The sequence below is a fragment of the Syngnathus typhle genome, linkage group LG2, assembly GCF_033458585.1.
Source record: "Syngnathus typhle isolate RoL2023-S1 ecotype Sweden linkage group LG2, RoL_Styp_1.0, whole genome shotgun sequence".
Lineage (NCBI taxonomy): Eukaryota > Metazoa > Chordata > Actinopteri > Syngnathiformes > Syngnathidae > Syngnathus > Syngnathus typhle.
Window position 1 is genome coordinate 21,863,020 of NC_083739.1, and position 14,740 is coordinate 21,877,759.

At 41.7% G+C, this 14,740-nt stretch overlaps 1 protein-coding gene across 2 annotated transcripts in view; it reads right to left on the reverse strand.

Annotated features, from left to right (window-relative positions):
• Positions 1 to 14,740, reverse strand: part of acot7 (acyl-CoA thioesterase 7) — a 36,677-nt gene that overhangs the window by 17,490 nt on the left and 4,447 nt on the right. Inside the window, exons 1-3 of one of the 2 annotated variants that reach the window (XM_061265930.1) lie at positions 14,126 to 14,307; positions 13,254 to 13,371; positions 11,306 to 11,462 (exon numbers count right to left, since the gene is read on the reverse strand). In XM_061265930.1, the coding sequence (XP_061121914.1) occupies positions 11,306 to 11,462; positions 13,254 to 13,371; positions 14,126 to 14,274 (424 nt within the window). In that variant the 5' untranslated portion in view covers positions 14,275 to 14,307. Of the gene's footprint in view, positions 1 to 11,305; positions 11,463 to 13,253; positions 13,372 to 14,125; positions 14,308 to 14,740 lie in introns of those variants that run through there. The other variant, XM_061265939.1, reaches the window with a different exon arrangement.

Genomic DNA, 14,740 nt, shown 5'->3' on the forward strand with positions numbered 1-14,740 from the left:
TGTACATGTATTATGTTAGGGCAGGGGTCAGCAACCCGCGGCTCTTTAGCACCCCCTTAGCGGCTCCATGGAATTTTTGCAATATGCGTGAAAATGGAAAAAATATTTTCTTTTTATTGTTTTTGTTTTTTTAATATGGTTTTTAGATGCTAATCACGACATAACCATACTTATGCTGTAAAAATCTATGTAGTAAATACCGTTTTTTTTCCATGTATAATGCGCAAAATTTCACTAATTTATTGTCCTAAAATCTGGGGTGCGCATTATACATGGGTACAAAAAAAAATAAAAATAATGATAATAATAATTTTTTTTTCCGGATATGATACGGAGGCTGCCATTACAGATGCGCTTTCTTCTCTGCTGTTCACTTCAAACACGCTCCATACGAACACGATGCTGTCGTATCAGACGCTTGCTCGATCACCTGCTCGTTTGCTGTCTGTCACAATGTACCCTACACAAATCCGAAACATTTCTTCACTATCGAGTTTGCTGGCGCATTCGCAGTGATACTGACCGACAGAATAACATCCGGTTGTTCCCAAAGATGATCTTTTTTCTGAAATAATTTTATTAAATTTTTTATTAAATAATTTGGGTGCGTATTATACATGGGTACAGGCTTTTTTCCAGCATCGACATGCCATTTTTAGGGTGCGGATTATACATGGGGGCGCATTATACATGGAAAAAAACGGTATATTAAAAAGACCGAATTTATGAATGACGCCAAATAGCAAAATTGCGTCATATCCTGCGACACAGCACAGGTGATTTGTAAACAAGTGTGTGAGTGATGGGTCATGGATTCAAAAGGCAGAAAGAGAAAGATTGCTGATGAGAACAGAGGCTTTAAGAAAGAATGGACTGAACTATTTGCTTTCATTGCCAATGCTGAAGCATTGCCTGGATGTTTGATTTGCAATGAGAAGTTGTCAAATAACAAGAGCAATTTGGAGCGACATTTTCAGCAAAAGCATGCTAAATTTGCTGCCGATCACCCAGTTGGAACTGAGAGGAAAGGTGCAATTGTAGTGCTGGTGGAGAAATTTGAGGACCGAAAAAACAGTTTCAAGAAGTGGATTGCATCTCCAAACTCTACTACTGCTGCAAGTTTTGTTGCAGCTCGGGAGATAATAAAGCGCGGAAAAGCATTCACCAATGACGAGTACACGAAGGATTCATTCATTAAAATATCAGTGCCTATTTTTGGACTTCAAAAACAAAACCGAGATCATTCAGGAAATTAAAGACATTCCTCTCCGCACAAACAATATCACCGATCAGCAGATCAAGGACATCAATTCAGCTCCAGCTTTCTCAAATGCCTGTGATGGATGAGTCGGGCCGCAAGAAGAAATTATCAAATTGACACCACTATTTTTCTTTAAATTCTTTTAATAGTAGGCATACAACTTGTGTATTGACAGTCTATGTTACATTTGACTTTGACTTTTTAAAAGGCTTTTAGATTTTTGTGGCTCCAGACAGGTATTTTCTTTAGGGTTTTTTGGGCCAATATGGCTCTTTGAACATTTTGGGTTGCCTAACCCTGTGTTAGGGTTATATTATGTTTGAGGCAGTCCAACAAAATCCCAGACGATTTTTGAAATTCCCCTCGTATGTTTTTTTAGGGCTCAAAAGTAGGACATGTCCAGGAAAAAGAGTCCGGTCACCCTAACTTAGTAATTTGCTAACTGTGAGAACTGGAAGCTATTTTGAGTAGTTAGGCAAACAGACAAGATGGTCTGATGGTGTCTTATGTAGGGAGAGTATCTGATGAAAATTTAAAAAAATAAAACATTGTGAATCCTTCTGCTAACACGTAACAAGATAAGAGAAAGATGAAAATGGACTATCATGACACAAAAGCATTATGTGCACTGTGACAATATGGCTTAAAGCAGACTGAGTAGCATTTGCATCTTACGCCCGAGTTAGAACTGCGCTGACAGCCGGGCAGCGTTGCCATGCCAACCGTGCTTTTCTCCTCCTCCATTCATTGGCTCCCGCCCTTGTCAGCGGCCAGGAAGTTGCCCACAGGAGAAAGAGTCCCATTTACATATCCTTGACTCTACTCAGACTGTTCCAAGTCCAGTCTATTATTAGCCACTGCTGGACAATTTAAGCGAACTGTGTTTAGGATGGAGGAGGGGGAGAAAGGAGAGGGTTGAAGTAGGTAGTTGTTGAGGAGCATTCCCAGATGACCTTTTCGCCAGAATCTAATCAGGGAACGGATGTTTGAGTTTGTCGCTCCACATTGAATGACAACAATGTCAATGTTTGACCAGTTGCCCTTTCAATAGCAGCGCTAGTGTGCTCGCCGAAGCAGCATGATGACCTCATTAAGGTTACGGTTCGTCACACTGTTGTTAAAATTCTGCATCTGGGAATTCATCCAGAAATACATTTGCAGAGGCCCGCCTTGTATTCTGGTGTACTTCTTCGCAAAGAGAAATGTTGGGGTTCTTCCACAGCGTACTAATCGAAGCATATCTTTATCCTTTATGGCCTTGGCTTTGTGTGTTCGGACATGGTCATGCTGGAAGAGGAAATTGTCTTCTTCAAGCTGTTTCAACTTATTTAGAAACATATATAGTGATGCTAAATGCCTTCTTTAGGGCAAAATGAAAGTTACTAATTAAAGTGGAGTTTTCATTCGTCATTTGTTCATTTTTAACAAAACCACCGCCCCCGAGGAGGAACCGCCTATTAGACACAGAAGATGCAACAGATGAAGTGGCAATCGTTTGTGCAAAGGGAGTAGTTTTCAAATATGACTGCCTGATAACAAAACACTCTTGTCTTATATCGGACATCACTGTATTGTGCAAGTCTTTTGTATTTGGACACTAGTTGGTGTCGTGTAAACATTTCTTTGGGCCATTTCAATTCCAATTATGTTTTGTTTTGTTTTACATTTGCCGTTTGGGGGCACCGCAGCATAAATCTTTTCCCATGTTTGCCTGTGCATTAATCCAGGCCCACTTTGAAAGCATTAACTCCTCCTTGTACTTGGAGGTAATTATAGCATTTTAATTATTGCCCTTGTGCGGATAAGTCACCCCCCAGAGCTCTTTTTGCATCATTCAATCACCATAAAGGCATTAGTCACTATTCCAGACAGGTGTTGACATTATTTAACTCATAATTATTTAAACTTGTTTTTCTGCCCCATAGTGTTTGCAGGACAAGCAGTACACAGTATGAGTGTTTCGTCATCAGCTATTTGCTGCCCCTCCAGCTTCATGTTGCTGCTCTCGCCCTCTCCAAATTCAACCCCTCCCCTGCTTTATCCACTCCATATAGTTTTAGGACAACTGTCTCTAACTTTGTCTGCCTTCTATTATTTGCTTTGTTGCTCATGCAGGAGTTTTCAAAGCATGTAAAAAATAACCATTAGCACCTCCTGCACAGAGTGTTCCAGACTGAGGGATCAAAAAGGCACATTTTCCCATTGAGCTGTGCCAAGGCAAAATTACTTTAAACCAAGGCACATTTTGGTCTGATGGTACCAGATGATTTCGAGCCAGAGGTTTTTTCCATTGAAATGTAAGGCTCGCCAGACGTTTTTGCCATTTTTACATGGAAATGTAAGGTGTTCACATTTGGGTAGCTGAAATGTCTATCACGACATGCATGGTTACATTCAAGCATAATGAGTTTTTTTAAATGCGCCTTTATCGGCTCGCAAAGCTAACATTCCAAGTGTACAGTTGAATGAACCATCAGGTTGTCATGCTTATTTTAAGCCTCACCCATAATGCATTGCTCCCAGCTGTGTCTATGCATGCGTATGCTGAACGCGCGGAAGAGGGGGGTTACGATTTGTGTATACAGTGTTTATGCAAATGCATGCCTGAGTGTGCATGTGATGTCAGCATTATTACCCCCCAGTGTTTGTGCATACCGATTGTGTGCTGTCATTGGTGAATGGTGATCAAAAGCCTGATTGGGTGTGTTGTGGAGACCACGTTTGTTGTAACTATGTGTAATTCAGAATGTGAGACTTGGTTATTTTACAGAGTATGCCAGTGCCATTATTGTATGTGCGCACTTGCAAATTTGTGCGCATGTGTGCGTAACTGCGCATCTGTTAGTGCGCATGTGCGTTGTGCACAGCGGGGACAATCATCACGGCTTGTGCCCACAGTAGGCAGGCTCCCCCTGGGGGGCCGTGACTGAGGCCTGCCTGATGAGATCCTGCCTGACTGACTGTGGAACCTGGGTGCCTGCCTCCTCCACCACACGTAATAACACATAATACATGCAACCATAGAGCCTAATCTAATGCATATTTGAATGTATGTATGCATGTACAGATATTGCACAAGCAAAGTGATTTACATGAAGAAAAGTAATAAACCTTAAAAAGAGACTATACACAATATTTCCTATCAAAGTGTTGTTTGAATATTCAAGACACTAATGGGAAAGGTCCTCTCTCTAGATGTGCGACAGCTTTTTGATTTCTATGCGTGGATATGTGCGTCCTTGTGTGTGTGTGTGTGTGTGTGTGTGTGTGTGTGTGTGCACGTGCGTGCGTGTGTGTGTGTGTGATGTGTTCAGGTACACCCACTTGGCATCCATGTGTGACTAGACCACAGTGTGGGGGACCTGATGCTAAGCCGACATGACAGAAGCAGATAATGTCTGCTCCCGTTATCTTCTCTTCCCCCTCGGCCCTGCAGGAACCTTTTAAAGGGCCAAACACTGATACAAACACACATGCACAGAGATGCACATATGTACAGTATGCCAAAATTCTAAGAATGAGTACTGTATTAGTTTTGCAACACTGAAACTACCTGAATAGTATACTATTGCACTTGAAGCACAATTGTTTCGAGGTCAAACGCTGCATTCAAGATTTCTGAGATATCTCAAAATTTTTGTTTGGATCTAACGAGGTCAGATTGGCCTGTGTGCAAGTGATTTGTTTGCTTTGTGAATTGAGCACTTGACCAGGTATGGGCAAACTACGGCCCGCGGGCTACATCCGGCCCACGGGACCGTTTAATCCGGCCCGCCAACCCTGAATAAATTGTATTATTAAACATTTTTTTGGGTCATTTTGCCCGCAATGACTGCGTTTCCCCAGTAGATGGGGAACCCCTCGCCTGCGCATTTACTACCGGAAGCCGTGTCAGAAAGCTCGGTGCACAATCACAAGTGCGTGTACGTACTCAGTAGTACGGACATGGTGCACTGGCACTCTATTTGTATCAGTGCCGAATTTAAAGCGTGGGCTGTGACGACAGCATTCTTGTAATTCGCGCGCTGAGCTTTCAGATACAGTTTTACGCTAAAGCCACCCACAAACCTTCCCCTGGAATCCTTCTATTAAAATGAGTCGCCCAAGGAAAAGCAAGGTGGACACAGTGCCGAGTGTTTAAAAAAGAGTGGGCAATTTGGCTCGACGTACGCGACTTGACGTTCAGCCACATCAACATCAACCCGTCACAGATCGAGGTAAACGGACCAACACCTCGGATCTCTCCTAAGAATTGCCACAACAAATTTTACTCCAGACTATGACGCACTAGCAAACAAGGGAGACCAACAACACTGTTCCCAGTGAAAATGAAGGGGAGGCTCTCAAGTTTGTTGTAAAAAAATGCATTTTGAATATGATTTGTACACATAGCAGGGATTGAAACTAGCGACCATTCTCATTTTCAAACAATGCAGGATGCTCAAAGACATTGATGCACCACCTGTTTGCGATTTATCTTAACCTGTAAAGTTCTTAAGGCTTACTTTAAGGAAGTGTTTCCCATTTCCTCACCTCTGTTACCAGGTGTTTGTGAGTTAAAACTCTGCTCTGATACCCCTCACCGTGTTGCCGTTTTGATTACTTTATTTGGATGTATGCTTTCACCGATTCTTCAAGATGATATATTTGGTCAGAATGTTTGCCGTTTGATGTAATCTCATAAACTAAACATCTTTCATTAATCTGACCTGCAGGCACTGAAGTGATGGAGACTGTTATTCATAATAACAGTGTCGTATTTTATGAGAATCACTGATAGCAGTTTTTTAGTGATTTTTTTTTTTTTTTTAATGCTGTTAATAAATGCATTTGTTTTCAAAAAACTTATTTGGAATATCCATGCTTTACTACCTACTAAAGGCCAAAATATTTTATGCAATGACCTCTACAGGTCGCTTATATTACCAGCTCAGTGGCCTAGTGGTTCCACCCTGAGACTGGAAGGTTGTGGGTTCAAACCCCGGCCGTCATACCAAAGACTGTAAAAATGGGACCCATTGCCTCCCTGCTTGGCACTCAGCATTAAGGGTTGGAATTGGGGGTAGAAGGAGTGGAGCTCTTTACAAGCCCTAGTCTCGTCTCCCTCCTTGCACAGTTATTAATATAATAATAGGTGCTAAACAATAAACTAACTAACTTCACACAAACACTACGTTCATCTGCTCCTGGTTCAGCCCTCCGGTACAAATTTAGAACCCAGTTTGGCCCGCGAGTCAAAAGGTTTGCCCACCCCTGATTTAGACCATTTAAAAACATAAATCCAAGTTAATAAGCAAGAACTCTTTTGAGCAGCATTTAATTCAGGATACAATCATTGCACACAACTTGAAACGGAACCTCAGATGCTATTGCACGAACTTGTGAGGCGTCTCCTGGCCAGTCCACAAATATTTTCAAACACAACTGTGGTGAGCGGGTGTTGCCATGGCAATGTCATAGACATAGCTGGTTTCCTTATTACAAGACATCATGCTACCAAAATGATTGTGAAACTGACATTTTAACTTAAAACTGATGAAATGCATATGTGGTTTACGTATAAAAATGAAAACTTGAGTGAAAATTCATCTTACTTTTGAATTTCAACTATGATTATAACAGATATTGTCACCATAAGATGCCTTAAAGACTAAAAAATGTTGGGATTTCCACATTGAATGTTATATTCACTGTATTACGATGTCTCAATTGCACCAACACGCCTTCCATTGAGGAAGCAGAGCTTGGGGACTCTCCTCTGGTGCTGAAGCTACAGAGGTGGTTTCAAACCGCTCTGTAGCAGAGCCTCAGAAGTGGATGAGAGTTCCTAAAGGCTCTGGATGTTGTGGGGCAGTCCTGACTGACATGCCTCGACAACAGGGGTTTTCAACTGGTTTTGTCCAAGGTACCACCATTATAACCAAGAAGCAACTCGAGGACCACTGTTTTGCCTGTTATATTATTTAGTTTTGCACCCAAGGAGGATAGACCTATGCAGACTATTCATTTCTATCTGTATGTTTATTTTGGGAATCTCAGCTACATTTGACATAATTTGGATGGGTAAAAGATTCACAAAATTAGCTGGAAAGTAAACAGAGTATAAATATTAAATCAATTCTATTTTTAAAAGTGTCATTATTTTCCATTTCCAATTTTGGAGACCACCTGCAATACCGCCAGGGGTCACTAGGGGGCCGCGGACCATCGGTTGACACGCCCTGCTCTACAACATCGCGTGGACATTGGGGACAGTGTCTATGGATTGGCAGAACAAGGTGGTGTCCCCCTACCCGAGGGTGTGTTCCAACTACAGACGAATCGCACTCCTCAGCGTCCCTGACAAGGTCTATTCAGGGGTGCTGGAGGAGGGTTCATTCGAAGGTTGAATATCAGATTCAGGAGTCTCTTAAACAATTTAGTGTTTTACATGAAAAGTAACATAATTATACAAGGGCTTTCAAAAGTTATCTAATCATCCATTAGTAGGGGTGTAAATCGCGGGTTTTGTCACAATACAATATCATATCGATACAAAGAATCACGATACGATATTTGCCGATATCTTAAAGCCTGCTGTGATTCATTCACGATACATCACGATATAGTGCTCTACGATCGATATAGAACAATATCCTGATTTATAACAATTCATACGCAAAATCAACCAGGTACTGCAAACTCTTTATTTAGGAAATTACAAAATGCTTCCAAACGAATGACGTGAAGCCCAAAGGGGAGCGAATTTCCTCATCTTCTTGGACACTAGCCATAGCACCAGCCCAGGAGCCGCGTAGTCGTCGGCTCCCCTTTCACGTGCCTGCTCTGCTCACAACACAACAAGTCGCGCACTGCTCCCGGAAAGAGGAAGCAAGCAACAATGAACTGGATTTCAAAATAAAGTCACGTCTAATGTCCGAGGTCAAAATCGGGCGATATAGATCGATGTTTACGTTTAGCACCGATGCCAACAAATCGTAGAGCATTATACCGTTTTTTTCCGTGTATAGTGCGCAAAATTTAACTAATTTATTGTCCTAAAATCTGGGGTGCGCATTATACATGGGTACAAAAAAAAAAAAAAATTTTTTTTTTTTTTTTAATTTTTTTTTTTTTTTTTTTAAGTCCCAATGATCGTCACACACGCAGGGAGGCAATGGGTCCCATTTTTATAGTCTTTGGTATGGTCTTAACTAGGCTGGATGTAATTTTTTTGTTGGCGTTGATTTCTCCGACTGCCCGTAAACGCACCACCGCGCTTCGTGCGCGCACGGGACAGCAAACGAGCAGGTGATCGAGCAAGCGTCTGATACGAGAGCATTGCGGTCGCATGGAGCGTGTTTGAAGTGAACAGCAGAGAAGAAAGGCAAAGTGTTGTGAAATAAAATGCACAGAACGGATGCGCAAGACACGTCAGCTATATAAAGAGCGAGAGTTGTTTTCTTCCTATTAGTTTCAATTCACAGTTTAATTAGCAGTTTCAATCAGCAAATAACAAAATGCGTATTACAGGTAATATTTTATTTCGCAACACTTTGCCTTGTTCCTTTGGTCTCTGCTGTTCATCCTAAAACACAAAGGCGCTCTTTAAGCAATGCGACAGTGAGCGCCCGGCGCGTTGCGGTTGCGCGACCGCACCAAATTAAGCTCACTGCGCAGTGCGCACTGAGGTCCACTTAAATTTTAGAAAGTACATCAGGACTTAAAAAATATCTTCTAAATTTCAGCGACGGCTCTGTCACAATAATCGACCAGCCCGGTGCAGTTGGGCGGTCGGCGGCGCGCTACGGTTGAGCGTTCTCTCGCGCGCTCTCTCTCTCGCGCTCTCGCTCTCGCTCGCTCTCGCACACACGCAAACCGGATATCATACGGAGGCCGCCATTACAGATGCGCAGAACGGATGAGCAAGACACGTCAGCTATATAAAGAGCGAGAGTTCAGTTCTCTACCTAAATCCGTATTACAGGTAATATTTTATTTCACAACACTTTGCCTTGTTCCTTTCTTCTCTGCTGTTCACTTCAAACACGCTCCATGCGCACGGAGCGCGGTGGTGCGTTTACGGGCAGTCGGAGAAATCAACGCCAACAAAAAAAAAATACATCCAGCCTAGTTAAGACCATACCAAAGACTATAAAAATGGGACCCATTGCCTCCCTGCGTGTGTGACGATCATTGGGACTTAAAAAAAAAAAAAAAAAATTAAATTTTTTTTAAAAAAAAATCATAAAAATTGGGTGCGTATTATACATGGGTACAAGCTTTTTTCCAGCATCAGCATGCCATTTTTAGGGGTGCGTACTATACATGGGGGCGCACTATACACGGAAAAAAACGGTATCAATTAATCGATGTGTATCGATGAATCGTTACACCCCTATCTATTAGCCTTCTAACACAAGTAGCAAACACAATGGAGCATTTCAACACTTTCTCAGTGTATTCCTGATTAGTTTAATGTTATCCTCATTGAAAAATAGAAATTTCTAAGTGACCCCAAACCTTTGAACGGTAGTGTATGCGCAATGTTTATGGTTGGTTTGAGGCCACTGTCATGCACAGGCCCCAGCGTTCCAGATTTCCACATCTCAACGTGTGCCATGTTAACCTCTCACTGGAGTAGTACTCTTAATGGCGGTCCTTTTGTGAGTTGGAGTTCAATGATTGTTTCGATGCAATGCACTGGCAGAAATAGACTACACGGCACACCTGTTTTTGACAAGTGATGAATGTATGATGTTCTCCGCTCGTCATCTCATATCACCAATGCATGCGTGTCTATCTGCTTCAAACCCAGCAACCAGCCAAGCAACCAGCCAACCAACCAGTACAAGCCTGTTGCTAGGGCAACAGCTGTCTCGGGGATACTTCTTGTTTCTCACACCTCCTTCATCCTTCTCCTTCTTTTCCAACCCTCACTCAATCTTCTTCCATTCAGTCTTCGGGCCTTGCATTCATCATTGTAGCTGTTTATCACTAATCTAAATTCATTAAAAGTAAAACAAACAGGGTAGTGTAATGCAACAGCATCTACACTGCAATTAAATAATCAGAAAACATTCATAAATATAAAGTAAAACTACATCATACAAAAGGAAATCTGTGTGCGTGAGCATGGGTGCATACGTGTGTACTGCCCTCTACTGATCAAACAAGAGAAATGTTACACTACACTTAACTGTACTGTATAATAGGCCTATTGCGTAGTTTGGCTTCAGAATTACACTATTTGGATTAATTAGAATCAGCGTCTGCGATTGGAAGGTGACTAGTTCAGTGTTCCGCCCAAAGACTACCAGGATGGGCTCCAGCATGCCCACGATCCTCACGACCAAAAAAAATGGTTCAGAAAATGGATGGATGGATGAACGGATGGATAGAATTATTGTATTTTAAGGGGTACAAGAACTCATTGACACTAAAAGGCGCTAGTTCCTTTATTTTTTATGTGTAAGTTCAATTAAAAAAAGCATTTTTGCCATCCCCATTGCAAAATTCTGTGCACACCAAACTTCAATTTCAATTCCTATTGCATTTATCTGTGAGCTCTCGGCCCAGACAGAAGTGCTGTCAAGCACACTTTTGCCATTTACATGGCTGAGTGGGCACATCGAGTGACCTAAGTGTGGTACCACTCATACCACTCGTGGTACGTTGGCTCCCGCTACACCGTGCAATTGTGCATATTTAACATTTAAATTCATTTGTATTTTATTGGTTTGTTTTAAATATTTATAAAGGTGAAGTTTGTTTATCACATCTAAGAAGTTTTAATTGAATCATTGTTGAAGTAGAGTTTTTTTTAAGTGGAGTACCAATGTTCCAACTGTATTGCATTGTGCATACTGCATACTTAAATTCGGACATGCGTGTGTATACCTAGGTGTGTTTGAATTATGCTTATCAGTGAATGCCTGCACACATGAATGGTTGACATTCTTCATATTCTCGCCGGAAGAGGAGGGGAAAAAACTAGGCAAAAGGTTAACACTGGTGAGTGGCAGCAGGTCACTACATGTGAATGATGTAATCTTGGCAAGTTACCTGTGAGGATATTTTCTCCAATGACTTTGACCTGCACTTCCAGCGAGTGTTGCGAGGTGTATGTGATCTCAGCCGTGGCGTGGGCAACCTCCCCGATGAACAAGGGGGACAAGAACTCAGTCTTCTCCACACGAACCAAAACAGCCACGCAGCGGTCCTGTGGAAGCCAGTGCAGCGCAACATTATCATTGATTAACATTTGAAGCAAACCAAGCATAGTTGAGATTTAACAAATGCATTGATCAGACAAGCAAGGTACCACGATGTCTGAAGATGTATCGTGTGATACCTTAGAGCTCCTTTCAAAGTTGCGATTCCAGAAAATAAACAAATGCAGTATTTTCTGTACTGTTTGACGATAATTATTTGCGAGATTCTTTACAAAATTGTGAACTGAGTGAGACGAGCATTGCATTACAATACATGAAATGGGTTCGACAAATAGTGCTGAACTAATTTATTAGACCAGTCTAAATAATTAAATACAGTGTGCGTTAACATGTGTTCAGTGAAGCAGTATTTGCATGTCATATTTGAAGAGAGGCTGAAATGTAAGACATCATCAGAATGTTGTTAAAGGCAAGACAAGATCCAATGATGTCAATCAAAACAGAAGTGGTTCAATGGGTGAAAGGTAGACCATGATAATTATCAACAGTCAGTGTTGACGGCCTATATTCATGTCAATGACTTAGCTGAACTGTTGCTTCTGTTCCATGTTGTAAAGGTTTTTATTTCAACCTCCTGTTTTTGTTCAATTGTCATTGCATCAAAAGCATTCAAGCAGATCTTAGGGTCAAAAGGCTTTGCCTTGCAAATTATCTGGCTGAAGTTCTCTCCATCTGTATGTGGTGCTTAAAGAAGGCATTCAGAGTGAACATGTGCAATACAGACTGCTTTAGCACCAGCCACTACTTACTAGCTTGATTTCAGTTTATACTTGTATGACATTTTTAATTGGAATTTTATATAATGTACAGATTGGACTGGAAATATTCCAAAGGTTGAAGAGGCTGTTGGTTTAAATAAAGCGATTTAAGACATGGCAAGTCAATGTGCTTTTAGGCCAAAGTTGAATACAGAGTCTCATTTAGAGGAGTCCAAAGATAACTACTGGTTCATGAAGCAAATTTGAAGCTTCATTTTCCTACATTGTAGTGCACACTTAAACTAAACTAAAGTAAGTCGATATGGTTGTAACCAGGGCTGTGGACTCGGACTCGGGGACTCGGTCGGACTCTGTCATTTTTGCCAGACTCGGACTCTGTGCTGATTTTGACCGAGTCCACCGAGTCCGACAATAAAAAAAAATACGTTCAATTTTATTTTCATCATGCTGTTGAGAATGCGCGTAGGAATACTGTCCACAGCCCTGCTTGCTTGTTATGAAGACAAATTTAGTTGTTGCGTGCGCGCCCGCCTGCCTCCGTGTGTGCACGTACAAGACCCACAATGCCCCGCGCGCAGCCAAGATGAAAGAACCCGGGAGCAGCGAGAGAACAATGTTTTGCCTCTAGATTTGGGGGGGAAACGGAGCGTAAGTTACGATCAATGCGGCCACGTTGATTTGCACTTAGGCTAATGTTTACATTATATACCAATGTCACCCAGCTTATATCATTGATGTGTTTTGATAGTTGTGGGGTCGTCACTAATTATTTGTGTTTAGATAAATGTCTGAGCTATAATGGTGTAATTAATGATTAAAACTTGAAAGTATCTGTTTATTGTATTCGTTTATATGTTTAATAAAGACAAAGCCATCACAAAACTGTTGTAATTATTTAGATTTTGATCTAAATTAGCCTTGAATAAAGACTAAGCAGTCACATGAATTAACAGAAAAAATGGACAGCCGCACTCGGACTCGGACTTGTGGTCAAGAGGCCGGACTCGGACTCGGTGCAAAAATCCGACCGAGTCCACAGCCGTGGTTGTAACCTCTCACCTCATTCTGTGTGTTGCAGTGCCGCGTGCTGATAATGCATCCTGCCTCCTCAATCATCTTCAGGATGTTGCCACCGTGCACGTTACCGACAATGTTGGCATCATCTGGCCGCATGAGCCTGCAGTAAAAAAGAAAGGGATTAGCACAGATGATGGCCAGTAAGGGCAGTCTTCTGCGCAATTTACTCTAATCAGACAATTGATCGTTCACATTTGGTTTCTCTTGCAAAAATGTTCTGCTTGGTATTCCTTTGACTGGTATGTTGCATTAGAGACAAGTTTGAGAGGGAAAGACAATGTGATGGTGACAGGAAAAACAAAGTCACAAGAAACACTATAGGATGTGAATGATGTTGAAAGCTAGCAGTCAACATACCTGATGTGATGCACAATAACAAACCAAGCTGTATGCTAAAGGTTTAGCAGAAGAAGAAATATTACTGTCTCTAGTCACCCAATACATTTATTTATTGTGTCTTTGTAATGATCCCAAGCAAGTAGTTACGTGGGTCTACTATTTGTTTTCTGAGTCATTTTGCAGTCAGATGTCTCAGATGTTAAACCACAAGTACTAGCCTTCGAACAAGTCATAGAAACAAGAAAGTTCAAATCTTTACACGATGATGAGTCACATTTACCATCACACTGACTGGTCCTTGTTTTTTATGAATGACTGAGGACAAAATGACTCATAGTTAGTCACAATAACAAATGCTCCGGCATCGGGAACAGAGGAGCTTATCACAATGCTGACATTTCCATGAAATGACCTTTCATTTAGAAAAGATACTTAACAAATGTGCTCCCTCGTAAGATATAAAGGTCACACTGCAATCAAATACGCTATTATAAACAAAGAACTGTGAAGAATACCTGCAGAGGTCATGTTTGAGATTTCCCGTCTCCACTTCACAAAGTAGAAACTTTCTCGGAGGCCTGAAGCAGCGCATCTTCCAAACCTGACCCTCTCTCGCTTTGTCTTTCTCTAAGCCACTTACATGACTTTTAGATGCTTTCTGCATCCAGGTTTGGGATTTAAAGGCCTGATGTCACTAAGTCGCCGTCTCGACCGGTCTAACTGGATAAGAGCCCGCCCGCTGATGAGGTGATAAGATACCAAGCTGACACTAGAGCGACTTGCCGTTAGTGTCGTGTGCCCTGGTTGACAAGGGAATCTCAGGAATCTTGATTACTTCTGCCAAGAAACTAATCTCTGAGTTGTCTGTCTATGCCAGGGATCGGCAACCCAAAATGTTCAAAGCCATATTCAACCTCCCAAAAAAAGCATACCTGTCTGGAGCCGCAAAAATCTAAAAGCTTTTTATAAGGCAACATAGTCTGTCAATACATGAGCTGTATGCCTACAATTAAAATAATTAAGTGGGCTACAAATACAAAGCAAAAAAGGCGACGCAAAACGTCGCCCCTGGATAGCCAGCGGACTTTGTTGTGCAGCAGGAGATCGGCATATTCGCTATCAACGTCATC